This window comes from Nestor notabilis, unplaced genomic scaffold, assembly GCF_000696875.1.
Source record: "Nestor notabilis isolate BGI_N333 unplaced genomic scaffold, ASM69687v1 scaffold524, whole genome shotgun sequence".
Lineage (NCBI taxonomy): Eukaryota > Metazoa > Chordata > Aves > Psittaciformes > Psittacidae > Nestor > Nestor notabilis.
The window spans coordinates 74550-101645 of NW_009925826.1; the positions used below are offsets into that span (position 1 = coordinate 74550).

The window sequence follows — 27096 nt, forward strand, 5'->3', positions numbered from 1 at the left end:
ACTGACAACACCACTGTTCTGTGCCTTACTACTCAATACCTGGTTGTCAACTCAGAGTACAGCTTTAGGTTTTTTGTGTGAATGCTTAGATGGTCATAATATTTCTTTCCTTTTCTCCAACTTTCCCCCCTTTTTGTTGTGTGTAACTTTTGAATCAAATCTCTCTTATGTCTCAGTATCACATCTTCCTGCAGAGCTTAAATGTTAAAATGTTAAAAGATTTGTTTTCAATTTCAAAAGAGCTTTTCAATTTGATGTATTTATACTCTCTTTAAAAATGTGCGTAAGGTAGGTATGCAGGTAAATTTTCATTTGTATAAAAGGTGTTTGAGGCCAGTTGAAACTCATGTAATCACTGAATAGAGCCAATTTCAGACTGAAGTAGTTTACACTGACAATCCAATCAGCCAAGGGAGAAAAAAAAAAAGCTCCACTATGTGACTGAGTTCTGCCTTTGGTCATATGGGATAGCAAATTGTCTAGTGGGTATTGACTACTCAAAAGAAAGCATGAAATGAAAGAAGAATGTAAATGTTAACTGTAGCAAAAAAAAGTGTAAAATCAGCCTGTTCACAGACAGTCCCCAGAGAAAGAAAAGAAGACAGCGTATCTGCCTGTGTAATCTACTTAAATTGATTCTTAGACTTGCTTACAATGAACCACTTAAGTACTCTGACCTACAAGGCACTGGGAAAGTGGTTTACTTACCTTATAGTGAGAAGTTGTTATTTTTCAATCAAAATCATGAACAAAAGTTTTAAGTCCTAGCATAGAATCTATTAGTTTTCTCTAATATTTTATACAAAATGAAGAGGAGCCACAGGATTATAAATTTCCATTATGGACATTTTTCAATACAGACAATGTTATGCTGAGTTTCAGTATTGCTTTCAGTTATTATAAAATACTCCTTCTTAAGTGTCTTGAACAAAGAATTATCTTTGGAGAATGAGTTGAACATGGATAAAAACCCAGAAATACGCTTTGGCTACTTGAAGGAGGTAATTCACATCACTGTCATGGGACCTGAATTTTTAACACCTTGCAGAATGCTGAGTCCATCATCCCCAAGTCTTCACTGCTTTCTTCACAGGAGTAGATAAGAGGGAGCAGTGTTTAGGGAACTAGGGAGATAAAGGTTTCTCACTAGTGAGAAATGGTTAGGGAATTGTAATTCAGGATGCTGTTTCATTTTGTACGTAGTTTGAAGTCACTGCTGCCCATAGTCTTAAGAGGTGATCCCACTAGTCTCTTCTGTCCCCACCTCTGCCCCCAGGCTCAACAGTGATCCAGACACTTGGGCACTATAGCGGCCAAAAGGAGGCAATGGCATTGAACTGGTGGAACATGCAACAGTATCCTTGTATTTAGCATAAGGCCTCCATCCATCATTTTCATTTGGAGTTAATATTTGGACATTATTAACTTGAAGAAATGCAAGAATCCAGGTATGGTAATAATGGGTTTTGAGAACTTGGAGACAAATAACAGTCAACACACATTGCCTTGTTTGAATTAGTTTTGAGTTTCAATATAAGGAAAAAGTTGTTCAGAGATCTCTTGAATATACCACAGAGTACACTATGAAATTTAATTCTTAGACTGAAGGAAGTACATAGTGTTTTGGAAAAAGTGGTGAAGAGTCATGGGAAAGGTAAAAGTGAGTTTATAATTCCTACCCAAAATCTTCCTGTTATTGGGAATAATTAACTCTTGGATGATATATCTTCAACAAAACCATATGGGTTTTAATGATGCTGGTGAGCATGGGCTGAAAAGAGAAATTTGGGAGAGTGGAGCAAGAGAAATGCGTAACAACAGAGAACAAGAAAATGGTTTGAATGAACTGCAGAAAGCAAAAAATATTGTAATAAGTAGTGCCTTTTTCTTCATTATAAGAAAAAGTGCAGACAGAAGAATATAACAGAGATATCCTATTAAATGAGCTGGATCTTACTACAACATACTTCTAAATGATACTCAGTGAATATGAAAACAAAGACCAGGAGGCTTAGTTTCATAATTATTTGTGGGGAAACATAAAAAAAAAAGTAAATGAGAACCTCAGCATTTCCCAAGTCAAGCATACTTTTGAAGACAAGCAAGTACAATGCATCTGTTGAGCTGCATATCTCAGCAATAATTTGCAACCCAAAGGAGACAACAAAAAAAACCCTAATGAATTAGTAAAGCAGCATCCGAATTCAAAAGCTTAAATAAGGTTCAGTTACTGTAAATCTACAAAGATTTTCAAACTATGATTCCTCAAGTTGGATGCTATTTCTATCTTAGCATATGGAAACAAAGGCTGGAAGTTCCCCAGAGACATAGGAAGCAAATGGTAGAGTTAAATGCAACAGCTGCATTATAAATTTGGAGATTTCTTACAGTATTAAGTCCTTGTTTCCAGAAAAGAAGATAATATTTAGGAAGTGTGTTAAGAATTGTGTCTGACCGTCCACATAGCCACCAGAAAGAAACATGCATAAAACTGGAAATTTATTAATTTCTCTGTTTTGATTAACTAAGTAGATTGAAACGCTTACTCTATTTGTGCCTGTCGTGGTTTAAGCCCAGCCGGCAACTTGGAACCACGCAGCCACTCACTCACTCCCTCCCTCTTCCTTCCTCCCCCCGCTCCCGGAGGGATGGGGAGGAGAATCGAAGGAATGTAACTCCCACGGGTTGAGATAACAGCTCTCCAGTAACTAAGGTATAATACAAACCACTACTGCTACCAGTAATAATGATAAGAGAAATAACAAGGGGAGAGGACACAACCGCTCACCACCCGCCGACCGATACCCAGCCCGACCCGAGCAGCGATCTGGGCCTTCCGGGTAACTCCCCCCAGTTTCTATACTGGGCATGACGTGCTGTGGTATGGAATAGCCCTTTGGCCAGTTTGGGTCAGGTGTCCTGTCTCTGCTTCCTCCCGGCTTCCCCTCCTCCCTGGCAGAGCATGAGACTGAGAAAGTCCTTGGTCAGAGTAAACATTACTGAGCAGCAACTAAAAACATCGGTGTTATCAGCATTGTTCCCAGACTGAAAGTCAAAACCACAGCACTGCACCAGCTACTAAGAAGGAGAAAAAATGACTGCTGTAGCTGAACCCAGGACAGTGCCTCCTACCAGCCAAATTAATGAATGTTACAGACATACAGGGTTACATCATCCAAATTAGCTCCTATTTTCTACCAAAATGAAGGAATGGACCAACAGGCAGACATAACATCAGTCAGAAGTCATCACTTCTACATGCTTTCAATCTAAGTAGTAAGATTTTATTAACCACTAGAAAGTCTTCAAAAAGCATCTTCTTTGTGCCTAAACTCCCACTTCCCACTAAACTGGAAGCTTTCAAACCATAATATGGAATAGATGCTTGTCATCAGCACTGCTGCTAAGCAACTTACCTTAATAAACTGGTAAACTAGTAAACTTCTAGAGTTATTTCCAGCACTGACATGGCTAAATTTAGCAAACAAGAGTATCTGCTTTTTCAGGTGTTCTAAGGGATCATACTCAGTTTGAAGGAGATTTAAAATAGCTTTGATTTAAATTAATCTGGATTTTGTATCTTAAGTTCAAGAGGAAAGTTTGTAAGAGAGAGCTCTAGATGCAACTGGACAAACCATTCTTCTTAAAAAATAGCTAGAAATCAATAGAAAACAATGGGCAAAAAATAATCGTGAAAGAAAACTGATGCTGTGCAGGTGAAAAAGAAAAGGAGTAACTGCTGTAAAAGATAAACCAAGCTTGGCAACGAAGACAACAGTGAAACTGTCCTGGATTAGAACAGGTAAAAGTTCTTCTTGTATATGAAAAGAAGAAATACTTTTGCTATGCAAAAACAGCAGAGGCCAAAGTTAAACAACAGTTAGTTCGGAACCAAAATGAAAATGGGACTTTTTGTCATATTCACTAAGAGCAAGAGTTAAATAGGTAAACAGTGCACAGTAGTTAATAGAAATAGAAATTACTAAGTCAAAAGTAGAAACAGAACACAGTAAGCTGAGTTCTTTCAAGCGTGGGAATATAGACAATTGGAGGAATTGTATATGAAGTAGGCAATAAACTAAAATCAGAAGTGGACACTAGGGAAAAATAATTAGACACATGGAGATAAATGGAAAATTGGACAAAATGTAACCTGGTACATATAGAGGTAAATCATCCAATCTAAATCTCATGACTGATAATTTAACAAATTTTTGTAGACAAAAGTCAAATGTAGATTTAATCTGTAAGGCTTTTGTACAGTGCAGTGTAGAAAATTATCAATTAAGCTAAGGAACAGGATTAACACTGTAATGATTGGAAGCTAGGTGAGAAACTTGCTAATGAGGATAAAGGACAAGGCAACATGCTGAGAGAGAAACGGCTTGCTGGTAGGACCTCCTCGCTAATGGAAGTCCCAGAGAGTTGGTCTGAAGACCGGCCTTGTGTAGTGACTGTAGTAATAGCTTTGGCACGTCAGTAGGAAGGAGGATTAAAATAATCAGGCAACAATTACTGGGTGACATAGAGAAATGCAATGAAGCACAAAGTGCGAGGTAATGTCTGTGGCAACAGATGGGAGGAATTTAAGCATGGTTGTGGCAAAGCTGTTTCGAAATGGGACAATCTAGGTATTTCTAGCATTGATGGTGAAGTGCTAATGCCATAGAACAGGACAACTTACCATCTAAGGACAGCATTTTTTAGCTGTGGCCACACACTCTTTTGATCAAGCTCAAGAGGGCCAAACAGCTTTTTGTCTTACCTGCTCCAAAGCCTTTACAGAGTAAGTGTGTGTCCACTAAGAATGTACTGAATGTGCAAATCCTGAAAAATGTTTGTTGTATGTAGCATAGCTTTGATTTCTGATGTACTGGGAGGGACTATGGTACCTCAACATATATAAATTAGTCTGTAAATTCACAAGGAGGAAAGGAAAATTGTTTGAGCTAAAGACATGAGAATATATGGGCAGAATCTGAGAATGCATATATTTGGAGTAGAAATTAGGGGGATTTTTTGTCTACTGTAGCAGAGAGGTTCCAGAATAGTCTTCAATAGATTAGAGGGGAATGGACAAAAGCTCTTATAATGTTTGCAGGAGGACAGGGTCTATTTGCCAGATGGAATATATGATCTGACTGTATGCAGTTATTGGGGGTTGGATTCAACAGCTTAGGACATGCTCTCTGTTCTGATTCCCTTGTGTGCCTGTCTTGTGAGCTGGCTCAGTTGAGAGCTCATGGAACTCCTGAAGTTTAGCCTCCTGTTGCCTGCAGCAAACATGCCAGACTATGGAGAACTCCAATTTGAAACAGCCGTATCACACTCCCTTCAGACAGCTTACATAGTCACTCATGGTAAGGGTAACTGCAGCTGTGTATTCCTTGTTTCTCAGGGTAGGAGTGCTCCCTGTTTTATGGCTGAGAGAAAACAATTACATTCTGGAAGAATGCTGCAGGAATATATTGTTAAATTCATCAGGAAAATATAAAGATCCAAGATGAATTAATTACTGTGCCTTGGTTTTGAACACACTGAGCACAATTAGCCTCATATATATTATTTGAGAATCGAGTACAGCAGACAACTGCTACTATATTACTTACACACAAAACCAGACAGACATGTAGCAAGTGGGAGCTGATAGGGCAAACCAGCAAAGAATATTGAAAGGTAAAAGTGGAGAGGGTAAATTGATTTTATTTTTATAAGCTCTTCTTTTGTGTTCTTCCTTTTTGTATTAAGAACATTTAAAAGGATAACTGCTTTACTACTATCTTGAGAAGTGATTGATATGAAATAACCAGAGAAGTTAACCAGAAATAACCTTGTCCCACAGTAAGGATGCTCACAGGAAATTAGAGCAATGTAATACAAGTGTTTGAATGTCATAAAAATCTCTGTCTTATGTAGATAAGATTAAAACAGATTGCAGGACTCATTCTACCTTGCACTTTTTGATTAGATAGACTGCTGGTACTGCAGGGGTACTGAACACAGGCTCGTTTTTCCTCTACATCTGATGACAGAGGCAACAAAGGGAAACAGAAGAGAAAGCAGCATTCCCATCTGTCCTGGCACCCAGGAAATGAAGATAAGCCTTTTTGCACAAACATGTTGCCCTAACAGGCACGTATTTAGAAAGGGCAGACAATTATGAATTTTTTCTAATGATACCTTTTGAGAAGCATGAAATCATGCAGATTTGTTGTAAACCCAGTATTTGCCTTACAGCTCAGAGATTTTTCTCCAAATGCTATCAGTTTTCTCTGTAAGTTTGTTTTATTCCACCAATGAATTCTAGGAAAACTATGAAGCTTAAATTTTAAGAGAATATGTGGTGACAGTTTTCTGGTAACCCCCTCATTTTTTTCCCGTATAGGTAAGCTCATCATTTGAGAGGTTAGGACTTTCCCACTCACCACTGTCTTACGAGTTAAACTGTGCCCACCAGCAAATATCATGCAAGGACTGAAAAAGAAGGTGCTGCTATATTACAGAAAGCATGGACCACTATGTTTTACCTACAGCAAAACATGAGAGCACTAGAACAGAAATCTTTGATACTCAACTGGAAAATGCAGAAAATGTGTTATACGATTACTTCAAATCACAATTTCTATGCAACATTTGTGATTCAGTGTCAGCCATAGTAATAGGCAGCATTTCATCTGAGTTAGAGCACACTGAGGGCGCAAGCAGGCAGAAGGAATTGAGAAGTATGGCCTTTCTTTCATGCATGAAATGACAGAGGGAAAACTTCCTTTAGCTTCTTTGTTTTCACTAAATGGCAATGAGGCCAATGTCAGGTTTTCACTGTCATTGAAGCAAGGCAGATACTTCTTGCTTTGGGTTCTGACCGGCATGAGCAACAATGATGTGTTGAGACATGCCTGCAGTGCAAGAGTCCTTCATCCAGTGAAAAATTTCTATGTGACTGCCAATGGACAGGAAAGAAAAGAAAAAAGATGTGGAAGAACTAGCTATGAATTTCACCTAGTATCTGAGCTGCATTGGAAGGGCAAGATAGGAGCTTAAGTCATCACTTAAGATTATATCCTCACAGTTTGCCAGGAGGTCATTAAAGTGTGAAGATGATGCCATCCTGCCTGTAGTGTACAGACTTGCTGCTCAGAAGTTATTGTTACTGAAGCTGTCCAGTGCCCCTTGGTACCCTTTCCAGCAGGGGACAACACTCAAGCATTCAAGCTTCTGCAGCTGGAGAGCTGAGAAAACATGTTAACCATATCCTTAGTGGCTTGGGTCCCTTCAGAGATCTCTAGATTAAAGATCTGAGAGACCTAGCAGGATGTATAAATGTTCAGGTGGATGAGTTTTATGTGTTCAAATGAAGTCTGGAAAGCTCAGCAGCTTTTCTGGTGTTTGGTGCTATTTGGATTTTACAAAATGGCTGCCCTCATTTCTGTTGATGACAAAGATGTATCATCACCTGCCTAGAGCTTAGTTCTGCAGTCCATTTGGGAAGATGTCTACCTATTCCTAGGAAATACTCTGACCATAACTCCCACCTGGGATCAGTGATCAGCCAAACGTCAGGTCTTTATCTCTCACCCCTGAGAGTAGACAGAAGTAATTGAGGCTGAACCAGAAGATTGTTCTGATTAAAAAGCAGGGCAGATCCTGAATCCCAAAGGGACATCTTCATCAAAAGCTGGGACAAAAATAGTTTGTAATAGTTTCAGTGAATCACAATCCCAACCTAAGATAAATTTGGCCAGATCCTCATGGGTCTGAGCCGAGGGAGCTATGAGAGAGCATGATGACCTATGACTAGGATGCTGGCTCCCATTTCTATTGATAAAATAATATGTTTGTAATATCCAGCCGCACAAGTGAAAGCACTGTGCAAATGCATAGCTCTCAGAGCCCTCACCCTTCCTGATACTGCTGCTGGCTGGAGAGTGCGTGATCCCACAGCGCAGCTTCTGTGCTTGGTCACAGTTAACTTCATTTGCTATATCAGAGGCGAAAATCGAAAACAGTGTGAAAAGAAGCTCAGTCTCTCAATCAATTCATCAAACTGAGTGGAAATATCTGTGTGCTATATAAAAGATAATGACAGAAATTTGGTTTTAATTCCCTTCGCTCATCCCGTCCAGGTACTCATGTGTGAAGTTACCCAGGGGGAAGAGATATGTCAGTGTAGGAACCCCTATTGGCCTTAGCTTTGATGGGCTGTGCAGCATATGCTACAAACTGAATTAGTTCAGGAAACAGGGAAGTTCATCAGCCTGCACAGACACACTGATGGCAGTAAGAAGGTGGTAGAAACAGCCTGCCTGGAGAGCATGGAGGGTGTCAACAGAAATATGGAACTAAATGAATTTCACCTGATACATATATTTTGTTCATCTTCATCAGTATAATTCTAAGGAGATCACTTCTCTCTAACATTTAAAATTTGAATTAATAGACCTGAATATTTTTTTTTGTTTGGTTGGTTTTGTTTCGTTTTAAATCAAAATGTGGAGAATTTCTAGACAAGGTAAGGGAGAAGGTAGTTGATTCATTTCATGACAATTCTAAATTTTCAGTTAGTCTTACAACAAAAAATTCATTTTAAAGTCTTAAAAAGCACAATTGGGTTGCTGTAGGCTAGGGGCCGGGCTTCATGTTACTTACTGCTGCTGTTGTCAAATACAAAGGGAACTGGAGCACTGCAGCTCCAGTAGTCTGCTTCTGTAGACTATTTCCAGTTCAATGGACCGAGTAAAAAAGAATTTGCATTTTCATAACCATTGTAATAATGGTGGTGATCATTATCATGATAGCTGAATGATAAACCAAAATTAGCAAATCATTGAGTTTCTTTGTCTGCATGGGCTTTTCTGCAGACTCGCATCTGTCTCTTTTTGTCACTCTGGATATTGTTTTGCCCTAGTGTCAGTGGTAATGTGGATGTGGACATCTGTGACAGTCAGAACTACTTGTCTGCGAATTCCCTCTGCAGCAGTCAGTGGTCAGTGCAGTATTTTCCTAGCTATGATAACAGTGATTCCTCTATGCCCTTTCCCGGGGCTTTCCCTTCTAAATTTCTGATCTGTATACTGAAGAACAACTCGCTCTCTCCAGACCCAGGCACGAATTTACTGCTTTCTGAACAGCTTTTCTTTCTTTTTTCTTCTACTCTTGCAGTCTTATCACTATTCAAGACGATGAAACCAAACACACTCTTAGCTCCCCATCGAGAAGTTTCTTTTGCACCCAGCTTTTCAAGTGGATAACCTTAAAGCATATCAAGTGGAAATAGTAGAAGTGATTTAGCCTAACGGTTTAATGATATATGAAATGATATATGAAATATGAAGTTTTGAATGGAGATATAGTAAGTAGAGGAGAAGAACTAGTGGGAAGTCAATTTTGAAAGGTTTAATAATTCATTCTAGATTTTAAAAATCGCAAGTATGCAGACACCTATATATTCATCAACTGAATTTCAAACGAGTTTTGTAAACTTCATTCACAATTGTACCTAGCACCGTTTTAAGGTATTTTATTAAAAATAAAAAAAAAAAAATTAAAAAACCCCACAGCAAAACAAAAAAAAAAAGAAAAACAATAAACCACAACAAACTACTGCAGGTATGTTTGGGTTCTGCTCTTTTTTAATGTAAAAGACTTTGTGCATGGATGATAGAAAATCAGCATGATTTCACCATGTATTTAGTGTGGTCAACTAGACTGTATTGCAGCAGTGGTTTTCCGGCAGGGTTCTGTGGGAGCAAGCCCCCTGCTCCTGCAGCTAAGCCATCAGATGCCATTAGCTCTTCTGCTAAGCCTGACTGGGCGAATACATTCAAGTACTGGCTCCCTAAGGAATGTCTCTTAGGCAAATACCAGAAACATTCGCTCACTAGAATCTGTGCAGGTTTTGATACAGTGAAAAATCTTGTTACAGATGTTATCTTGTTACATTTGTCTAGGTTTTGCTTTGTATGTTTATCTTCAAATTGACAGGCTTGTTATACGCCTAAAATTAATAGTAGTTTAGTGTAAACTGTTTTCACCGCAGATAGTAACATGTCTAGAGAAGACATGTTTTTTATGTTTTCCTATTTTTTTAATGTTTGTAAATATCATTGTGTGTTCCATATTGAATATTTCCAGTTGGGAAAGCATTTATAGACACCCAAATATCAGACTGGAGCAGCCATGGTGAGATCTGTAGGGCTGATTTAACTATTTGATTTGACTACTCTGTAAGTTTTGTCAGATACCTTTAATGTCAGTGATGAAATCTGAAATATTATTGCAACTGAGACACTTACTTAGATTTTCTCTGCAAAAGAAAGTCTCTGCCTTCTCCTTAGAGGATGATACCCTATTTCCCGTTTTTATTCTGTAATCCCATCTTCATTCAGTAACTACTGTCCCTTTTAAATGGGTAAGAAACTGAGGGTTATCTAAAATCATTTTGATTCACAGGAAGAATTCATAGGCTGAAAATCAGTCCCAGGACCTGAGAGTGTTAAATCACTGGTTTAATCATAAAGTCACATGGCCTCTCAAGAAACTGCATGATAAGCAAGAGAGTTGAGCTTGTTAACCATGAAGAAGAGAAGGCTCAGGGAGACCTAAGAGCAGCCTTCCAGCACCTAAAGGGGCCCTACAGGAAAGCTGGAGAGGGACTTTTTACAATGACATGTAGTGACAGGACAAAGGATAATGGCTTTAAGATGACAAAGGGCAGATTTAGATTAGATATTGGGAAGAAATTCTTCCCTGTGAGGGTGGTGAGGCACTGGCACAGGTTGCCCAGAGAAGTTGTGGCTGCCCCATCCCTGGCAGTGTTCAAGGCCAGGATGGACGGGGCTTGGAGCAACCTGGTCTAGTAGAGGGTGTCCCTGTCCATGGCAGGGGGGTTGGAACTAGATGATCTTTAATGCCCCTTCCAACTGAAACTGTTCTATGATTCTATGATATACATATGTACCTATATGTATAGCTATGAGATCTATAGTAAAATTATTTAATGATATAGAAACATGATTTATTGTTTGGTTGCTTACTCTATAGTGTGTGACACCCATTACCTAATCTGAGATGAACAATTTCTACCCATGCTACTCTCTGAACAGTTTACGGCTATCCTGTTTAGCATGGAGGGAAGTGGGATTTGGAGAGGTGTGCAAATTTGGATATTTTAAAAATATTTTTTCTTAAAGGAAATACAAGTTTTTGAAAGTGGGAGAGAAATCAGAAAAATGAAGCACAGTAATATTCTTAAGTAGCTTTTTAGCCAAAGAAAGGAATCGCACGCTTCCTGAGAGCCTGCAGTTCGGTACTGCAGTTTTGTAGAGGGTAGCAATGAAACCAGATCTTCCCTTGCTCAGTTTCTCAGGAGTAGCTCTTTCTGCTGGTTTTGAATGTCTCTCTCTTGCTGTCTATTAATAGTGAATCTCAGCAGGTTAAGATAAATAAACCCTCCGAAATCTACATGTGGACATAGTGCTAGAGTGTGTCTGGAAACCCTACCTTCAATATACTATGAAGATTTCAGCTAGAGGCCAAGGAACACAGTGCAGTGAACAACAGATTTTGTATTTGATGAACTAAGTCTGTGTCCTCCCATTACACTGCTGGCTTCACTACCATATTAGTAGGAGGAAAATACCCATTGATTTCAAGGGGATTAGGTCAATCTGACAGAGTATTGACAAAACCCAAAGATCTCTCATATACCTACAGTACATACTCCTGTATTAACCGTACTAACAACCCTTCTGCTCCAGTGCTGCAGAGAGCTGCTGGAGAAAACAATTCAAGCTGAACCTTAACTTGTTTCTGAGGAAGCTAAAGATGGAATTGTTATAGGGCTATCAGGATCCAGGTCTTTGCACTAGCTATGCATAGATACCAAAGAAACGATTCACAGGCCTTTGTTTAGATTTCTCCCAGCTTTGTCCAAACCCTTTCTCCCAGGCTGGAGAGCTGCCACTGCGGGGGACACTGCCATGGAGGGAACATTATCAGGCAAAAGAGCCCACTGACAGGAAGCCCCTGAGAGGAATGAGACGTATGGCCTGGAGGAGGGTTATATGGTAGAGCTGGAGTCACAAACTAAAGCAAAGTGAATCGGTTTTGGCTAGGTGGCTCCTAGAGCAAGAAAAAAAGAGTACACTTAGCGGCTGGAAGCCGCACAGATTCCTCACAGCAGGACACAAGGCAATCACAAATCTGGCTGGCACTCTGGTTATACAGTGAAGCAAAGCCAAGTGGCTGTCCAGGGTGAGAAATTCAGGCATAAGGTGGGAAAGAGGGACAGTGGGAAACTAGGGAACTAGTTCCTGGCTTGGGAAACTAGATGCAATTGGCTTCTGAGTTTTGCTTTGGCTTAGTCAAATCCACTGTTGCCAAGTGATACACAAATTCACATGCAAAGAGGAAAGTGCTGAGAGCAAAACTGAACTGAAAATGGGGAGAAAAATCAATTGGAAAATGCTTTGAAATTATTGACTTGGGTTTGATTGCCACATGGGGGAGATCTAAGCCTAAACAGTCCTCTCAGAGCTGTGTCATGTGAGAGGAATCTTTCAGCAGAAGCAGGGTGAGGCTCCACACTGTCTTTGTGCCTGATGGGACAGCTGGATGGTTATTACATCAAATCATACTGCAGATGACATGTGAGGACCTGGTGACATTCCTGGGAAAAGGCAATTAAGAGCTAATAAAAAGCAGAACTCTTCCTACCCTGCAATCGTGACACAATTTAAACTTTCCCCATTATGGTCCTCTCCCTCTAAGATGCGCATACTAGCTGTGGGAAACAAAACCACATAAAGATATATCACCATGGGTTCTATGTCCAAAGCTTTCAAGGATAGTGTGGATTCTGTAAAAAAGCCAAATGCTTCCTTTTGTAGGTTTATTAAATGGCAACAAATTAACATCGCTAAAAAGTTAGTTTAAGTAAAATTTGGTTTCTCCACAATGATTATTTGTTTAAATATAAAAAGCAGAATGGCTAAAAGCTTCCAAGGTAAAATAGTCCATCCACTATCCATTCTGTGCCATTCTAAAGTGATCCAGAGAAAAAAAATTGAGCATCCATCAAAGCATAGTCATTTAGGGTTAAAAACCAGACTTGCAGATACCTTCGAGTAAAATAGTGATGTACTTCATGAAGCAGCCAGTAACAGGTTGCAGCTGGTTGTTGGTGTTCAAGTACAGATCCCTGACAGTTGCAGAATACAGACACTTTTTAAACTCCGTCTGAATACAAATCAGTTCTATATCCCCACCAACCTGTTGTCACCAGTTGCAATTTGTCCTCCATGGCTTTTCACACACAGCATGCAAGGAGAAATAACTTGTCGTCTATGATAAGGAAATAAGACGAATGGTCTTAAAGCCATTTATGTGTCCCCCATATCGGCAACCGAGTATTGAAAGCTAATATCCAATGATCTGTGCTTTTGAAACCCTACTTTCGCCTTTACTTTTATCTGCCAGAAGTGCTATTTGTGTTGTATTTTTAGTCCAGGAACAATGGGTCTGGGTATGTCAGAAAATTCAGGCTGACCTCTGATCCACTGAAGCTGTGTGCCAATAAACGTGTACCTGAGCTCTTGGTTAACTGCCATTCGTATGCATTTTCAAACCTCTTGAGATCAACCTAGAGCATATTTCACATCTGAAGTTCATCCTGTCCAAACTCACATCAAATCTTCTAGCATCTGCTTTCTTCTTACAAGCAAGAGAAGCTGCCTTTATGACAATATTTATTTTTTAAATGTGTAGGTTTTCAATGCTTATTTAATTATATTTTTATATTACGAACAGCATGTTATACTTCACAGACATGTGGTTTAGCTGTAATCAACTTCAGATTTGTCCACTACCTGTCAGACAACTGTAGATGATAGTACCCCACACTGGAGCTAGAGAAACTTGAAATCAGAGAAGTAGCTGGCATGTCTAAAAGCACAACAAAAATGGTTTTGGATCTGTGACCAGAACCCAGCTTTCCCAAGTCCCACATGATCAATACTTAGGATGCCCAGGCCATTGCAAGGTGTCAGTTATCTGCTGGTTATTAGAGACAGGAGAGTTGATGGGAGCAAAACAACTTTCAAAGAGACATTCCCATAAAAAGTCATCATTGCTGTGATAGGGGGTTTGTTCTGTGCAATGCATTGTTTTGGAAAACAAATCTGTGTGTATCCCTGCTTGTGGGTTTTCATGAGCTCAACATAACTGGTGCTGTGTCTAGTGACTCTTCTTATTTCTGCTTAGTTTTCAGGACTTTACTTGTTGTCATTCTTCACTATCCTTGTTGGGCTGGTGCTCTACTCCTCCACATCCACCTATGTTGCCCAGGATCCTCGGGTGTACAAGCAGTTTCGAAACCCTTCAGGACCTGTTGTAGACCTGCCAGCAACCGGCCAGCTGGAGCCTTCGGTAACATACACCAGCCTCGGGCAGGAGACAGAAGAGGAGCCTCATGTTAGAGTTGCTTAAACCCAGGGCCGTTGATAACCTACTGATGATTCAGTGGAGTTCATATATCCACTATCTCTGTATTGTACATAGAGAAAGGTATTTACCAGGTGCAGTTACAATGGTGAGCTGCAAGGTAGCAAATAAGGAAAGCTCATGAAAATACAAATTACTTGTTCCAGAGTGTTCATTGCAAGGAGATCCCAGTCCCTCATTTACGATGTGAGCAGCATGTTTGCAATACAAACTGCTGTATATGAATCAGTTAATGTCAAACACCTGTGAAAGATACTCAATACCTAAGTGGAAATTACGAAAGGCAAATCACAGAAGGGTGTTACTGCACCCACTTAGCGATATTATGCCTAAGCCACACCAGTTGTGGAAAAGCCACCTTTTTACAGCAAATACACTTGTGCAGTCCACTGTTAATTTCTCTCTAAGATCTGTTTGTTTCCACAAAATAGATGGGTTAGTCATGGTAGCAACAGCCTGACACACTTTTACTAGCTCCTTGGATTTGGTGAGGGAAAGACAAATTAATTCATCTGTACTATCTATCTGTCTAGTTGCCCTTTCTAGGTAATCTGTTCCATGAATCCAGAGAGGGGACAACTTACAATACCCGTCTCTATTCTAGGAATAGGTATAAGGCGAGCATTTTAGCCTTTCTATATTTGCAGAAGTGAAATACTCAAGCATTGACCTCTCTGTGATCCATGGCAGATTTCCTAGCACCTGAGGTTTTGCATGAGGTGATGGGGAGTTAGTTTCTCTGTAGTCGTGACTTAACACAGATTTCTTACTTTTTAACTTAAATCTGTAAGAAGAAAAATGCATTTTCTAGTTTCCTATGTATTGTACCTCTCCAAGGTAAGATGACAATATCATGTGGATCAGGGCACTCATTTTAGATACTCAGTGCATCAAGGGCGCCTTCTGCTGTTCCAGTTTGCTGAGTCTCCTGTGGTTCACTATTCTAACAATACCTATTTAGAAATGTGTCTGGTTTTTTACAAAAGCCCACAAATTACAAAAATCAGGAAGATTAAGCAAGGAATTTCTGAGCAGAAAGACTGGACCATCTGCTGGTGTTGCTGCAGTACCGCACAGGCATTCGTACCAGCAGGGTGCAGCCAATTATTTTCCATCAACTAGAAAACTAGCAGAAGAATTCAGCAGTTTACTTACATTCCTGGGGACATGTGAAAATAGTAAGGGTGTGCTCTGCAACTGTACTTCTATCCCAAGAGCCTTATCAGAACGGGGGATATCTTAGTCACTACCATAAAGAATCCATCTCTATCTGTATGTTTGCTCTTCTGAGAGCTCAATAAAAGGAAATAATTATTTCAATATCTGTCATTTATTTGCAATTTAAAATTAAGGAAGGAGAGATGATCTTATGTCTAACAGGTAGGAGAAGGATCCAGGAGAGCTTGATTTTATTCACAGATCTACCACATCTGTGTGATCCTTGGGCATGACATGTGGCTGTTTCCCAATATCTGTAGATGGGAATAATCATATTTTACCTACCTCACAGGGTTGCTGTGGGACCAAGTTATTTTAAACTGCTTCAGGATCTTCAGAAGGAGGGAGTTTAAGTACACAATAGCACTACGAAAGTGTGTATGCATTCATTGTGTTTGAAAATTGAGTTTACGACAGGGTTGATGAATATTTAGCTTGTGGGCATAGAAGATTAATTTGATTTGAATGTTATTCTGCTGAAGAAGCCTGTCTCAAGTGAAAATGTAGGGCTTTATGTTTGAAAAATTCAACTTACCTGTTTCTGTTTTAAAAAGAAAATCAATCTGTACTCTGGAGATTAAAAAGGCCACACAGTTCAACCAAGCAGGATGAATTTCTGCTGAGGTAACAGTCATCTTTTATAGTCCTGTTCTGCTTTAATATAGAAGGGACTTCCCTGAAGCAGTCTTGGAGAAGCATGTATGCATAATATACATGAAGTGGCAAATGCCAAAATGCTACTGAACAGCAGAAGTATGTTGAATCTTACTCTCACTGTGGAGGAGAAGAGCAGATTTCTATCTCACTGTGTTTAGGCTGCCTGACACAATCTTGCTGCAGCTGATGGAAGGGTCTGCAGCATTCCCAAACTGTGCCCAAAACTGGCCCAAAAGCTTCCGTTAAGATGGCTTGGTTTTAAACAAATGTATGATTTTTCCAACACCCCCTCCCCCCCAGCCTTCTGTTTATTTAATCTTTTTAGCACTGATGTTTCCAAGCTTCTTCTCTTAAATCATTGAGGATTAAAATTAAAAAAGATTCCTACAGAGAAATGAGAGTCCGTATCCTGGGGATGTTCAGGACAGTCTAAATCCTACAGGATTAAAAAAAAAATAATAAATTAAAAACCACACAAGAAACATTAAGGTCTGTAGGGTGGAAGTCCAGGTGGGAAGCACATGGTGAGGTGAAGCCCTGATGCACAGGGGCCAGCAAGCATCCTCCGGTCAAGCCCTGGGAGGAATTCTACTTGAGGTGGGTTTTGTACATTTCCCAGGAGCAGGGGCTCTGGTTACAATCACCATGGTTCCCTCAGGTACCCAGAGCCACACTGATGGGCACCTGTCATTTCAGTCTTTTTTGCTACCTTTTCTACCAATTAAATACCTTTCTCTGAATGTTTGTCCCTGTGTTGGTCTGAGAACCTTGAGGATTGCGTGCGTGTATGTTTCATGTTTACAATTCCTTCCTTTTGCATAATTGTTTTGGTTAATTTCATTATTAGTATTTATTTTTAAGCCAAATGTTTGTGGTCCTTCTGCCTCCCCCTCCTCATTTTTCTGACCCTTACTTGTAGATGTTTGTTAGAGTCTTCTCAGAAACAGCTGGGCAGGAGGCATCTCCCAACCAGGTCACTGGGTGGGGAGTTTCTATTTTCAAGGGTTTGCGATCCACGAGTGGCTGAGAGGTGCCACCTGAAGCAATTTTTATAGGCCATTTTCAAAGGCTCTGTTGTACGGAAGGAAGTTACAAATGATTCGGTGTGCGCTCTGCACCCAGCCAGCATCCCCTGTGATACCTGCACAGGAGGAGTCTGATGTGCAAAGTGGGGCTGCTTCACTCTTTGTGTCTCCTGTTGAACAAGGTGGATACTTGGGTTAGCACCAGTGTTCTCGTGCTGGATGGACCGTAAAAGGAAAACAGTAGTAGAGCTTTACAAGTAACTGTGTTGACTGAAAAACTGAGGTCTAGTAAAGGAAAACATTACTTCTACCTGCTTGTTTTCTGCAGTTCAAGACCTCAGTGTGCACCAGCAAAGGTTCTGCTATCTAACCGGCAGCTATCTACTCTCTGTGTCATGTAGGACGTCTCTAGCTCTGTATAGCTCCTTGCCTGAACAAACTGAAACTCTTGTTATACTGCTGGCCTTGAGCAGCCCTTGGCAAGACTGATGTAATTTTCTGCTACTGGATGAAAACCTTCACTGGGAGACAGACCTTGTCTTTGTTCCAGCTATAAAGTTTCAAAACACACAACAATAGACCAAGCAATTGAAAATTTTGCACCACTGTGTCATAAGAAGTTTCAATGTATAGTATAGAGATTGCTAACTTGTGCTATTAACATTTTGACAAGCGTGTAGTATCGTTTTCTTTCCTTTTTTTTTAAACCATTTAGTATTCCTGAGCTAGCTACAAATACAAAGTTTACCCCATGGGTAGGATTTTATTGTTAAATGCCATAATAAAGCACACTAACCTTGACACCGCAGATGGAAATACGAACCAAAACCAAAACCAAGCAAACAGAATCCCAACCCCAAATCCTGCATCAAAAAGCTGAACAAACCTTTCTCCATTTTGATATTTGCATGCACCTATATGGACTGGCTGTGGCAATGTAATGCCTGTATAATGTTTTCAAATAAAAGAAATAAATGCTTTATGAAAGCAGGGTTATTAGTTTCCTTGCCTGTTTCCTTTGTGTTTTCTTAGCCTAAAACAATTTTTCTGAAGTGTAAATCTTACTGCAAGGCATAATTTTTTGCTGTGTTGAGGATTTCTTTCCCTTGTGATGTGGTTCACCTACAACTCCATCCAACATGCCTTGGCATAGGTGCCATTGGACACCTGCAGGTATCTTGCCTGGCCCCCAGGTGCTGCTCCAGAAGGATAAGGCATTTCCTGTGCAGGATAACAGGTCTCCTGTGCACCCTCTGTCCTAACCTGCCATTCCCCTATGGCTAGCTCAGGTATCCTGATATTTATTGCCCTCATTTGGACACAAAACCACTCCTCCCACTGCCTTCCAGAAATGCTTAATCAATCTAGAATTAATGTGGGGCAACGTGTGTGTATGATGTTAAAGGGCTTATCTGACAGTGGTTACTGAGTGTCTGCAGCTGCTTTGCCCAGCCTTCCCTCCTGGTTGACCTGCCCCACGCTGCAGCGCTATTCCCACTAGAGTCCTGAGACAGAAAAAGAAAGGCTGGAGGCAAAAATTAGATACTGGGGGAAAAGGAGTGTCAGGAGGAGCAGAATGAGGAAGAAAATGAGACTTTGGCTCATTTAAAGTCCAGATGGGAAGAAAGGAAGGGAAGATCCTGAGTGTGTGAGACTTTGTGAACATGTATTCACCTCTAAGAGGGTTTCCCAGCATACACATCTGTCCATCTCTCCTTGCCTGATGTCTCCGCAAGAAACTTCTCATTGGTATTTCTCACATACTTCATTGCTGAGAGTAAAAAAGGGAACGGATACTGGTGAGCTCGTTTCCAGTCTCCCTCTGCACTGTAACTGCATGGAGCCCCAGACACTACAAAGCCAGCAGTGCTGTACAAATGGGTTGGTTTATGTCTGATTTTCCAGTGGGAATGTTTCCTAATCTATCAAGAGCTCCAGAAACTGAGTTGGTGTGTATGGCTTTATCATGCTAACAGTTGGATTTGTATTTTCCTCCAAATCTGCTCAAGAGTCTCTCTGGCATTACAAAAATCTCCTTCTGTTGCCTGGCTGGAATTCAGCCTGGGTGCTTGAGTCATATGAATAGTAATTGCTTGGAATTACTCTAAAAATACATCATAAATAGGCATTAATGGATCTTTCTGTGCTTAAATCAAACATGTTTCAATACTGAAGGACACTCAATCAGCTTAAACCTACCCATCTCCCTTTGTTTTTGTTTATTTAGAGCTAGTTCTCCAAAATATTACAAATCCAAATCTGAATGCTTAACAGCAGTATGCTGTGGCATACAAATAAGGAAGTGATGCTTTTTACAGTTACAAAAGCTGGTTTTTAAGTCTGCTCCACAATTTAAGAAAAAAAAAATATGCCAAATCTTTGCGAAAGGGAACACTTTATGCGGCCATAGACCAGTTTCCACGGCAGTTGAAAAGCGAGTACCAAATGCCAACAGTGCAGCAGTGATGATGACATTGGAGTAAGAGCATTGGCCATGACATCCTACTCCTCCAATTTTAAGTGCAGGGTTATGCACTGTGGTACTTATTAATAAAAAATCCTGCTATATGAAGGACATTAATTCCTTGGGGCTGGGATCACTAATCAGTGATTAGTCACAGACTGGCTGTGAGCCACCAACAGGAGACAAAAACCCCCAAACTGACCACACAAAGACAGTTGTAATCCTCCGATGTTGTTACTTGCACTGCAGCTGTTATTTTAGTTTCAGTAAAAGGCCCACAGTGTTTCGTCAGGCCACACCACTGGCATGGAGCAGCTTCCACAGCCTTGGAAAACACCTTAGGTGCCCCATGGTCCCATCATTCTCTTTGCTGGGTGCAGGGAGGAACCACTGTGCTACCTTTCACCAGCATTTCCCTTGTCAAGCGGGAGCCCCTGCTACCACTGCTGCTGTACAGCAACGAGGCGGAAGAAAAAAGCTTGGCTCAAAGTAAATCTTGAGGCTCAAAATTAGAAGTCAGCACTCTGTGCAGTCCTTTCTGCTGTAAAAGCGTACAGTTGCTATTATTTGTAGGCATTTTTTTCTTATCCTAGAAGTTCCATTATTAATTGAAAACTATGCACTGATTCCTCTGGTATTCATAAGGTCAGAATTTGCCCCTTTTTGGATAGTCTCATGACGGCAGAATCTCTTTAAGAATACAGATATTGTCAATCCTATATACTATACAAGTATTTGTAAACCAAGACTAGGTGAAGTGGTGGAGCTGATTTTAGTGGATTTATAGATTTTATACTACTTAGATTCTTGTTTATAACCTTCAGCTACACTTAACTTTTTGTGACTCCTTATTATGTACAATGCCCTCAGGCAATTGCGTAGTGCTACCCTGATCTTAATAATGCATTATTAATTCCTTACTGCCAAATACATTATTTATACTAACTATTGCATTTTACTCCCCACGTCTCAATAGCAGTGGACTCATCCAACTTGAACATAACTGCAGAGCTGTCCATATGAAATCTTCCCCTCCTTGCCATGTGAAATGCATAATACATGCTTGTCAAGAGCCAAGTATTTGATTTACTTTGTATAAACACAAATCTTTTTTTATTCTCACACCTTACCAAATCAGAGACAGATAATGAACATGTGCTGAGTTTACATGATCATTGAGCACTGAAACACTAAGTGATCAACTTATAGTGCTAGAGACACTTTGCATACAGAATAGCTTGGATTTTTACAGGTGCAGAACGCCTGCGAGCCCACAGATCAACGTTATGTGAGGTCATGCATATTTAACTTCACGCTGCCTATAGTGGCCAGTGTCACGGTAGCCTGGCTTTTTGCCAGATCCATAGCAAGCAGGCAATCAGCGTTTGCATATTCTTAAAATGACTACTTGCCTAAATGAACTTCCCAAGTGAGAAGGGGGAAGGGAATGGGCTAATCACGACAACAATCTGAAGAGTCTCATTATTTGACTCCCTCTGAGCTTCAGCTTGAATTATCTAACGTAGTTCTTGGCATTAAACAGCTTTGCAGATGGTAAATAGGTCACACACGTATGCAACCATTGGACTGGATTTCATAAGTCTTTATGTCCCCACACTTCCTCTGTGAGCCTACACTTTAATTAAAAGAGTACCCACAAAGCAGGATGACGACTTTATTCATTTAGAACTCTTGCAGATCAGCTCTTCCACCCTTCAGTCTCCATTCAGCAAGATTTATTTAATAACCAAGTTGATGAGGAACATTGGCACTGCAGGCCCTGCTTTGACATTGCATCCTAGGAGCACACCACCTCCTGTGGCAGGGCACACAGTGCAAGTGGGCCACACTGGTCAGCAAAGCACTGGAAACCACAAAATTTTATCTTTAGTCTTGAGCCTTGATACAACATACAATAAAAGTAAACAGTTTAAAGCGGAACAGGCATGTATTGAAAGAAAGGAAGAGGATAGCACCTAGGTCCCTCGTACTTGTGTTCTGTTACCCTGTTTGTCTGTCAGACTTTTTTTGCCAAGTCAGTCACCATCCACCTATTTCCGCATGGCCAAGACAACTGCTAAGCTCATCTTCTCTGCCCTTTTGCTCTAAGCAAGTTAGTCACACTGCCTTGTGCAGCCCTGACCTAAATGAATTCATTCACATCCTCAAGACTTCACTGTTCTGCCTTTCACTTCCAGTCTGCCCCCCATGGTGTGGGTCCTCTGCCTGCTCTGTGACCTCTTGAACAAACATCTTTCTGCCTTGTTGCTTGTGTAGTCAGCCAAATGGGCTTCTGGCCACAGAATATTTGACTAGCAGCTTCTTTTGGTATCTATATGAATGCCAGATTCCAGCCCTGCTCCATTGCAACTGGAGGGATTTTTATTTTTATTTTTATTTTTGGTTGGGTGGAGGTTGAATTTTAAATGCTGCTCCAACCCCCGTTCTACCATATGGTGTGCAACCAGTCCTAAGAGAGTCAAAAAAACAATGTTCCTTTGCCTGCCATTTGACTGACAGGGAAGGTGAAAACTTGCTTGGTAAAGCTGTTTCTGATTTTGAAGTTAAGAGGGTAGGCTGTTGGAGGATGAGCTATGAGTATCCTTGAAGTCACTGACAAGTCAGTTACAAAAGAAGCCATATTATTTCAGGCTGTGAAGTGACATTTGGACTGAGCAAGTGATGGTAACCTACATCATCCTTTCGTGATAGAAAAGACAAACATAAATGCTTCTCCAGCTTGTAATTTCTTAAATTATTTTCAGAGATGGCATTAACAATCCATTCACATACACAGGGACTGGCTTCCTCTTCCCACATCTCACCTGCAGCTCATGTTTTCCTCTCCAGCCTCTGCAGCTGGTCACATAAAGGAAAATCTTAATTTCATTAAGAAGAAGAAAAAAAAAAAGGCAGAGTTTATCCAAGCTATAACTGTGACAGCTCACAGCTGCTTTTTCTCCTTGTACAAGTAACTCCTTTGAGCCATGTTTGGTGCGAACATGAACTGTGCCTGAGCTGGTGTTTGTCATGACAGACTGAGAGCAGGACTGTGAATACTCAGCTCCCAAACCTAAATCTTCGCTTCTACCTCAGACTCCAGTTAATGAGAGAGGGTGGGGAGACAGACACAGCTGAGCTTTTTTTATTTCCCCTGGGTGAGGGAGGGAAGGACATACGGTCAAGACAGCATGAGAAAGTTTGGGCTGCTATAGCTACTTGATTTCAAATTGTGGCTAGATACAGGGCCATGCTCAGCAGAGCCTGCAGCCTGGCTTCTTCCACAGGTTTACTTTAACTGGAATTACTGTTGTAAGCTGCTGAGCTAAAGAAAGCAATTGCAGCAGCTGCACTAGCAATGGCTTGTCTCCACTGCTGTGGAAAGGGAAACATCACTGCCAGCTATAGCACAGGTATTCTAATATGACAAGGGAATACTGATGGACTTTGCTCTGAGTGTGCGTCATGAAATATCAGGGAGAGGCTACATGTTCATTAGAAAAATACAGCAGCATTCCCATTTTAACTTGTGCATTTTCCTCATGAGTTTACCATGCTTTTTGCCCACACATTGCACCAGGACGCCTTTTCCACATCAGTGTTGGAGACTTAAAGCAAAATGCAGACACAGAAAGGCTAAAAAAAAAAATGGCTTTGGCAGCCCAAGACACTTTCAGCCACATGAAATCCAGTCCTGTACCTCCATTGCATAGTCAGCATTCCAGGCAAGAAAGTGTCTGCAAGGCCAGGTCCAGACTCCTGCAGCCCCCTGTGACGGTGAGGTACCTTTACAGTCATGAAAGCTAAAGGCATGGCAGAGGGGAAGAGAGGAAAGTGGTGATTGTGGGAATAGGGGGAGAGGGGTCTCTTGGAATGGAAAAGGGGTGGAGGATGAACATGAATTGTGAAGGAAAGAAAGGCTGGGGACAGAGGCGCTGTGGTCTGGGGACATATTTAAGAGGCTAAAGAGGGGTGGGAGAGAGATTCATCACCCTGCCTGCTATGAAAACACTGCAAAATCTGAGGATCTTGCTCTCCCCTTCATCAGCAGTAGGTGCAGCAGAAATGTGCTCTGCCCTCACCTCCTCCTGCCACAGGTGCATCTGCCCTTTGCTTCAGGCAGCCATCTGTGACTTCTCCTGATTCTATAAAGCAACGGTTCTCTTCCACACTGCAATGTCACTTCTGTTGACTTCTACTAACATTAGAAGATAGAGAGTTCTATTCTTACCTGTTCCAACTGACTTACCACATGGCAGTGCTTTGCCTGGGGGGCTCCCATATCCATACCTCCCATACCTCCCTCTGAAATCATGGTGGAAATAGAAAGGAGCTGTGTTTGTAGGTGGCTCCTCTTTAGAAGCTGTGTCTTGTGGTGCTTGTGTTGGATGTGTGCGTACCTAGAACAAAACACTGCCAAAGTCAAGGAACAACCCTTCCCAGATATCAAGATAGAAGAAAAATTCCTCAAACAAGAATGATAATATGGAAAGGGACTTCATTCTTGTTGTCACACAAGGTATTCTTGTTGCCCTGCTCTTTGTGACTTCTTTTTCCTACCAATGGCCCCCACCCCAAAATGACTCTTAAAAATGTGTATAGATGTATGAGGGAACATTGTTGCTGTGCTGGGTGTTTATACTGTGGGGAGAGGTCACCTCTGTGAACTTGTGAGATGGTCAGTATGTCTGAGCAGAGGGAAAATAACCCACCCTAGTCTGCTGGGTTTTATTTCACAGTGTTGATACTGGCTGACTTCTGACTGTTCTTTGCACAAGCTGAATGGCAATTGGTGTGTTTAACGTACTGTGGAAGTAGTGCCTGGAGTTTGCCACTGGCTCTTCAATGAGAAATGCCAGGTGCTTTCTGCTGGTTATTTCAAAACACTTTGGAAGAATTTTAAGACTTATTAAATAACTCAATGTTGTTACCAGCAGTTCCGGACAAAAGCAACTCCCAGATTTTATGTTCAATGTTTCCCCTCCTGCGTATCCCCTACTTTGCTTGCAACAGAGCTAGAACTAAAGGTGTCACTTCTTTCACTGCTCATTCTGCAGGAAGGAGGAAAGGAAGGAGAGAAATAAAGGGAGAAAAACTGCTTTGGCTCTGTGGGCGTCTTCTGTGACAGTTTCGTGTCTGTAACTGCAGGTTCATAAGGCAGGAAAGCTACGATTGCCCTCTGCTCTTCCTCTCCTAATGGTGCCTAGTGGTGCGCCAGAGTCATTAATAGCAGAGCCCAAGGGGTCCATTTTGATTCACAGATTTTATAAAGAGAATTAAGAAAAAAAAGTGAAGCAGCACATATGAGAGCACACTGAGCAGAAGATGTCACCACTGACCAAGAACTTTTTGAATCTTTAATTGTCACTCATGCATTTTGGAGAAGCAACACAGCTAAAATGCTCGGGCTTTCTGACTTCCATGAAATGAAAGGTGTGGTGCTCAGAAAATAAACCAGACGGTCACATCATAAATTGACTAGTGCAGAAGGAACAATCCCAGAATGGAAGATGTCTATGCAGAATTGTCCTCAGATTGCAACAGCAGCTGCTGCGGATCGACGTACATCTTCTGTGGGAGCTGCTGGACTTCTGAGGAAATGGCATCAATCCACAGCCCCACAGAACAAATTTTTCTGTAGGGTCCTTTCACTCACAGCTGGTGACCTGAACCTGGCCTTGAATGTGCAAAGCTGATTTTCACTTTAGAGGTTTAACATGCCACTATTTGTATTTATATTACCTAGACACAAGCAAAAATACCTTTCAGCCTTCTGAGGATGTAGCAGGTGATGTTCATTTGCATACTGTAGGTATCTGTGCTATCCAGTAGCACTCCAAAAGAAAGAATATTTTCTTTGTCTCTTATAAAGTCTAAAATTTTGACTTGCCACCTGGAGAAACATGCTACTTACAGCTAGATCTGAATGTTTCTATGTTCTTGTAAAGCTGTAGATCAAAGCTTGTATACAGCATAGCTGTATATACGGTACTGCTCCATATACCTTTTGGGTGACACTTGTATCATGCCCATTTGGCTTCCATACTTTCTTCTTACTGAGGCAAGTGGTAGTGTTAATTCTGAGTGATGGCAGAGCTAAGTCTTGTTTCTGGGGCTTGCCACTGTCATGATTTAATAATTTAACTTGCCATTATTGAGTATTCTTTTTTTATATATATATTTACATCTCTGCTTGGAATATGCTTGGGATATAAGAGTTCTACATATTTAAAAGCCTTAAAGGATACAACTGAAAATGATAAAGGAACAAAGAATTTGAAATATATTTGTCCTTTTCGCATTTAATATAGCATAACTTTTAAATTTTAGACATGCTGTTGTATTTAAAACTAATGCCATGAGCACTGGATTGCTCTTAATACAATTTCTACATTTATCCCTGTTTCTCCAATGAATGTGTGGTGTTTGATGTATTGAATTTGAAAATAGGAGACACCTAATTGATTTTGCATTTAAGCAGAAAAGAGAACTGCTGCAAATATGGATTATTCTTGAAATACATTCCTCTCTTAAGCTGTCAGCTTCTAATTTTGGATGCCACCCTCCCATCTCCATCCCCTGATGATGCCTTCAGGCATTTGTGCACATGGAACAATTTCTGCAGAAAGCTGTTTGATAACAGACAGCTGCAAATTCTGACCTTTTCTGGAGGTGCTTTGCACAAATGCTGGCTGGGCAGTAGCTAATCCCTTTGCCTTCTGCCCAACTGCCAGCTCTTGCTGAAGCTTCAGGATAGCTCCTGCCGAGCCCTTGGGAAGATTTTTGTGAACACAACTCTGATCCTGCACTTTCTCTCCTCATTCAACTGGCAAAAACTTTGAGATTATACAGCAAGTCTCTTTGGCAATCACATGCTCCTCTGAGGTCCAGAAACTTGTCATTCTTCTGGTTTGCCTCTTCTCAGCTTCACAGCTTAACCTCAGAATGCTCTTAACTGTGCCACCTCCAGCTCTCCTCTAAGCCCTGAAGAATTTAATTCCTTGCTTGCTTTCTCTCTTCCATCTGCATCTTATCCATGGGTAAACTTGTTCATACACCATCTGCCAGGTAAATGCTAATGACTCCCAAACCTTCCTCTCAAGTTCAAACCAGCCTTCTCAGGTCAGACTAAACTGTCTGCAGCTCTCTGACATCATTTTGTGGGTGACAGCATGGCTTAAGCCTTGTTCAGCCTTTTCCCATCAGATCTACTCATCTCTCTTCTTAACTACT

The 27096-nt window shown here is 40.8% G+C and overlaps 1 protein-coding gene across 1 annotated transcript in view; it reads left to right on the top strand.

Moving 5' to 3' along the window:
• The window catches only part of SLC35F1 (solute carrier family 35, member F1), a 50587-nt gene extending 35079 nt beyond the window's left edge, over positions 1-15508 (top strand). The window contains exon 7 of the mRNA XM_010013208.1: positions 14260-15508. Within this exon, the coding sequence (XP_010011510.1) occupies positions 14260-14484 (225 nt within the window). The 3' untranslated portion in view covers positions 14485-15508. The remainder of the gene's footprint in view (positions 1-14259) is intronic.
• Positions 15509-27096: the final 11588 nt, after the last annotated feature.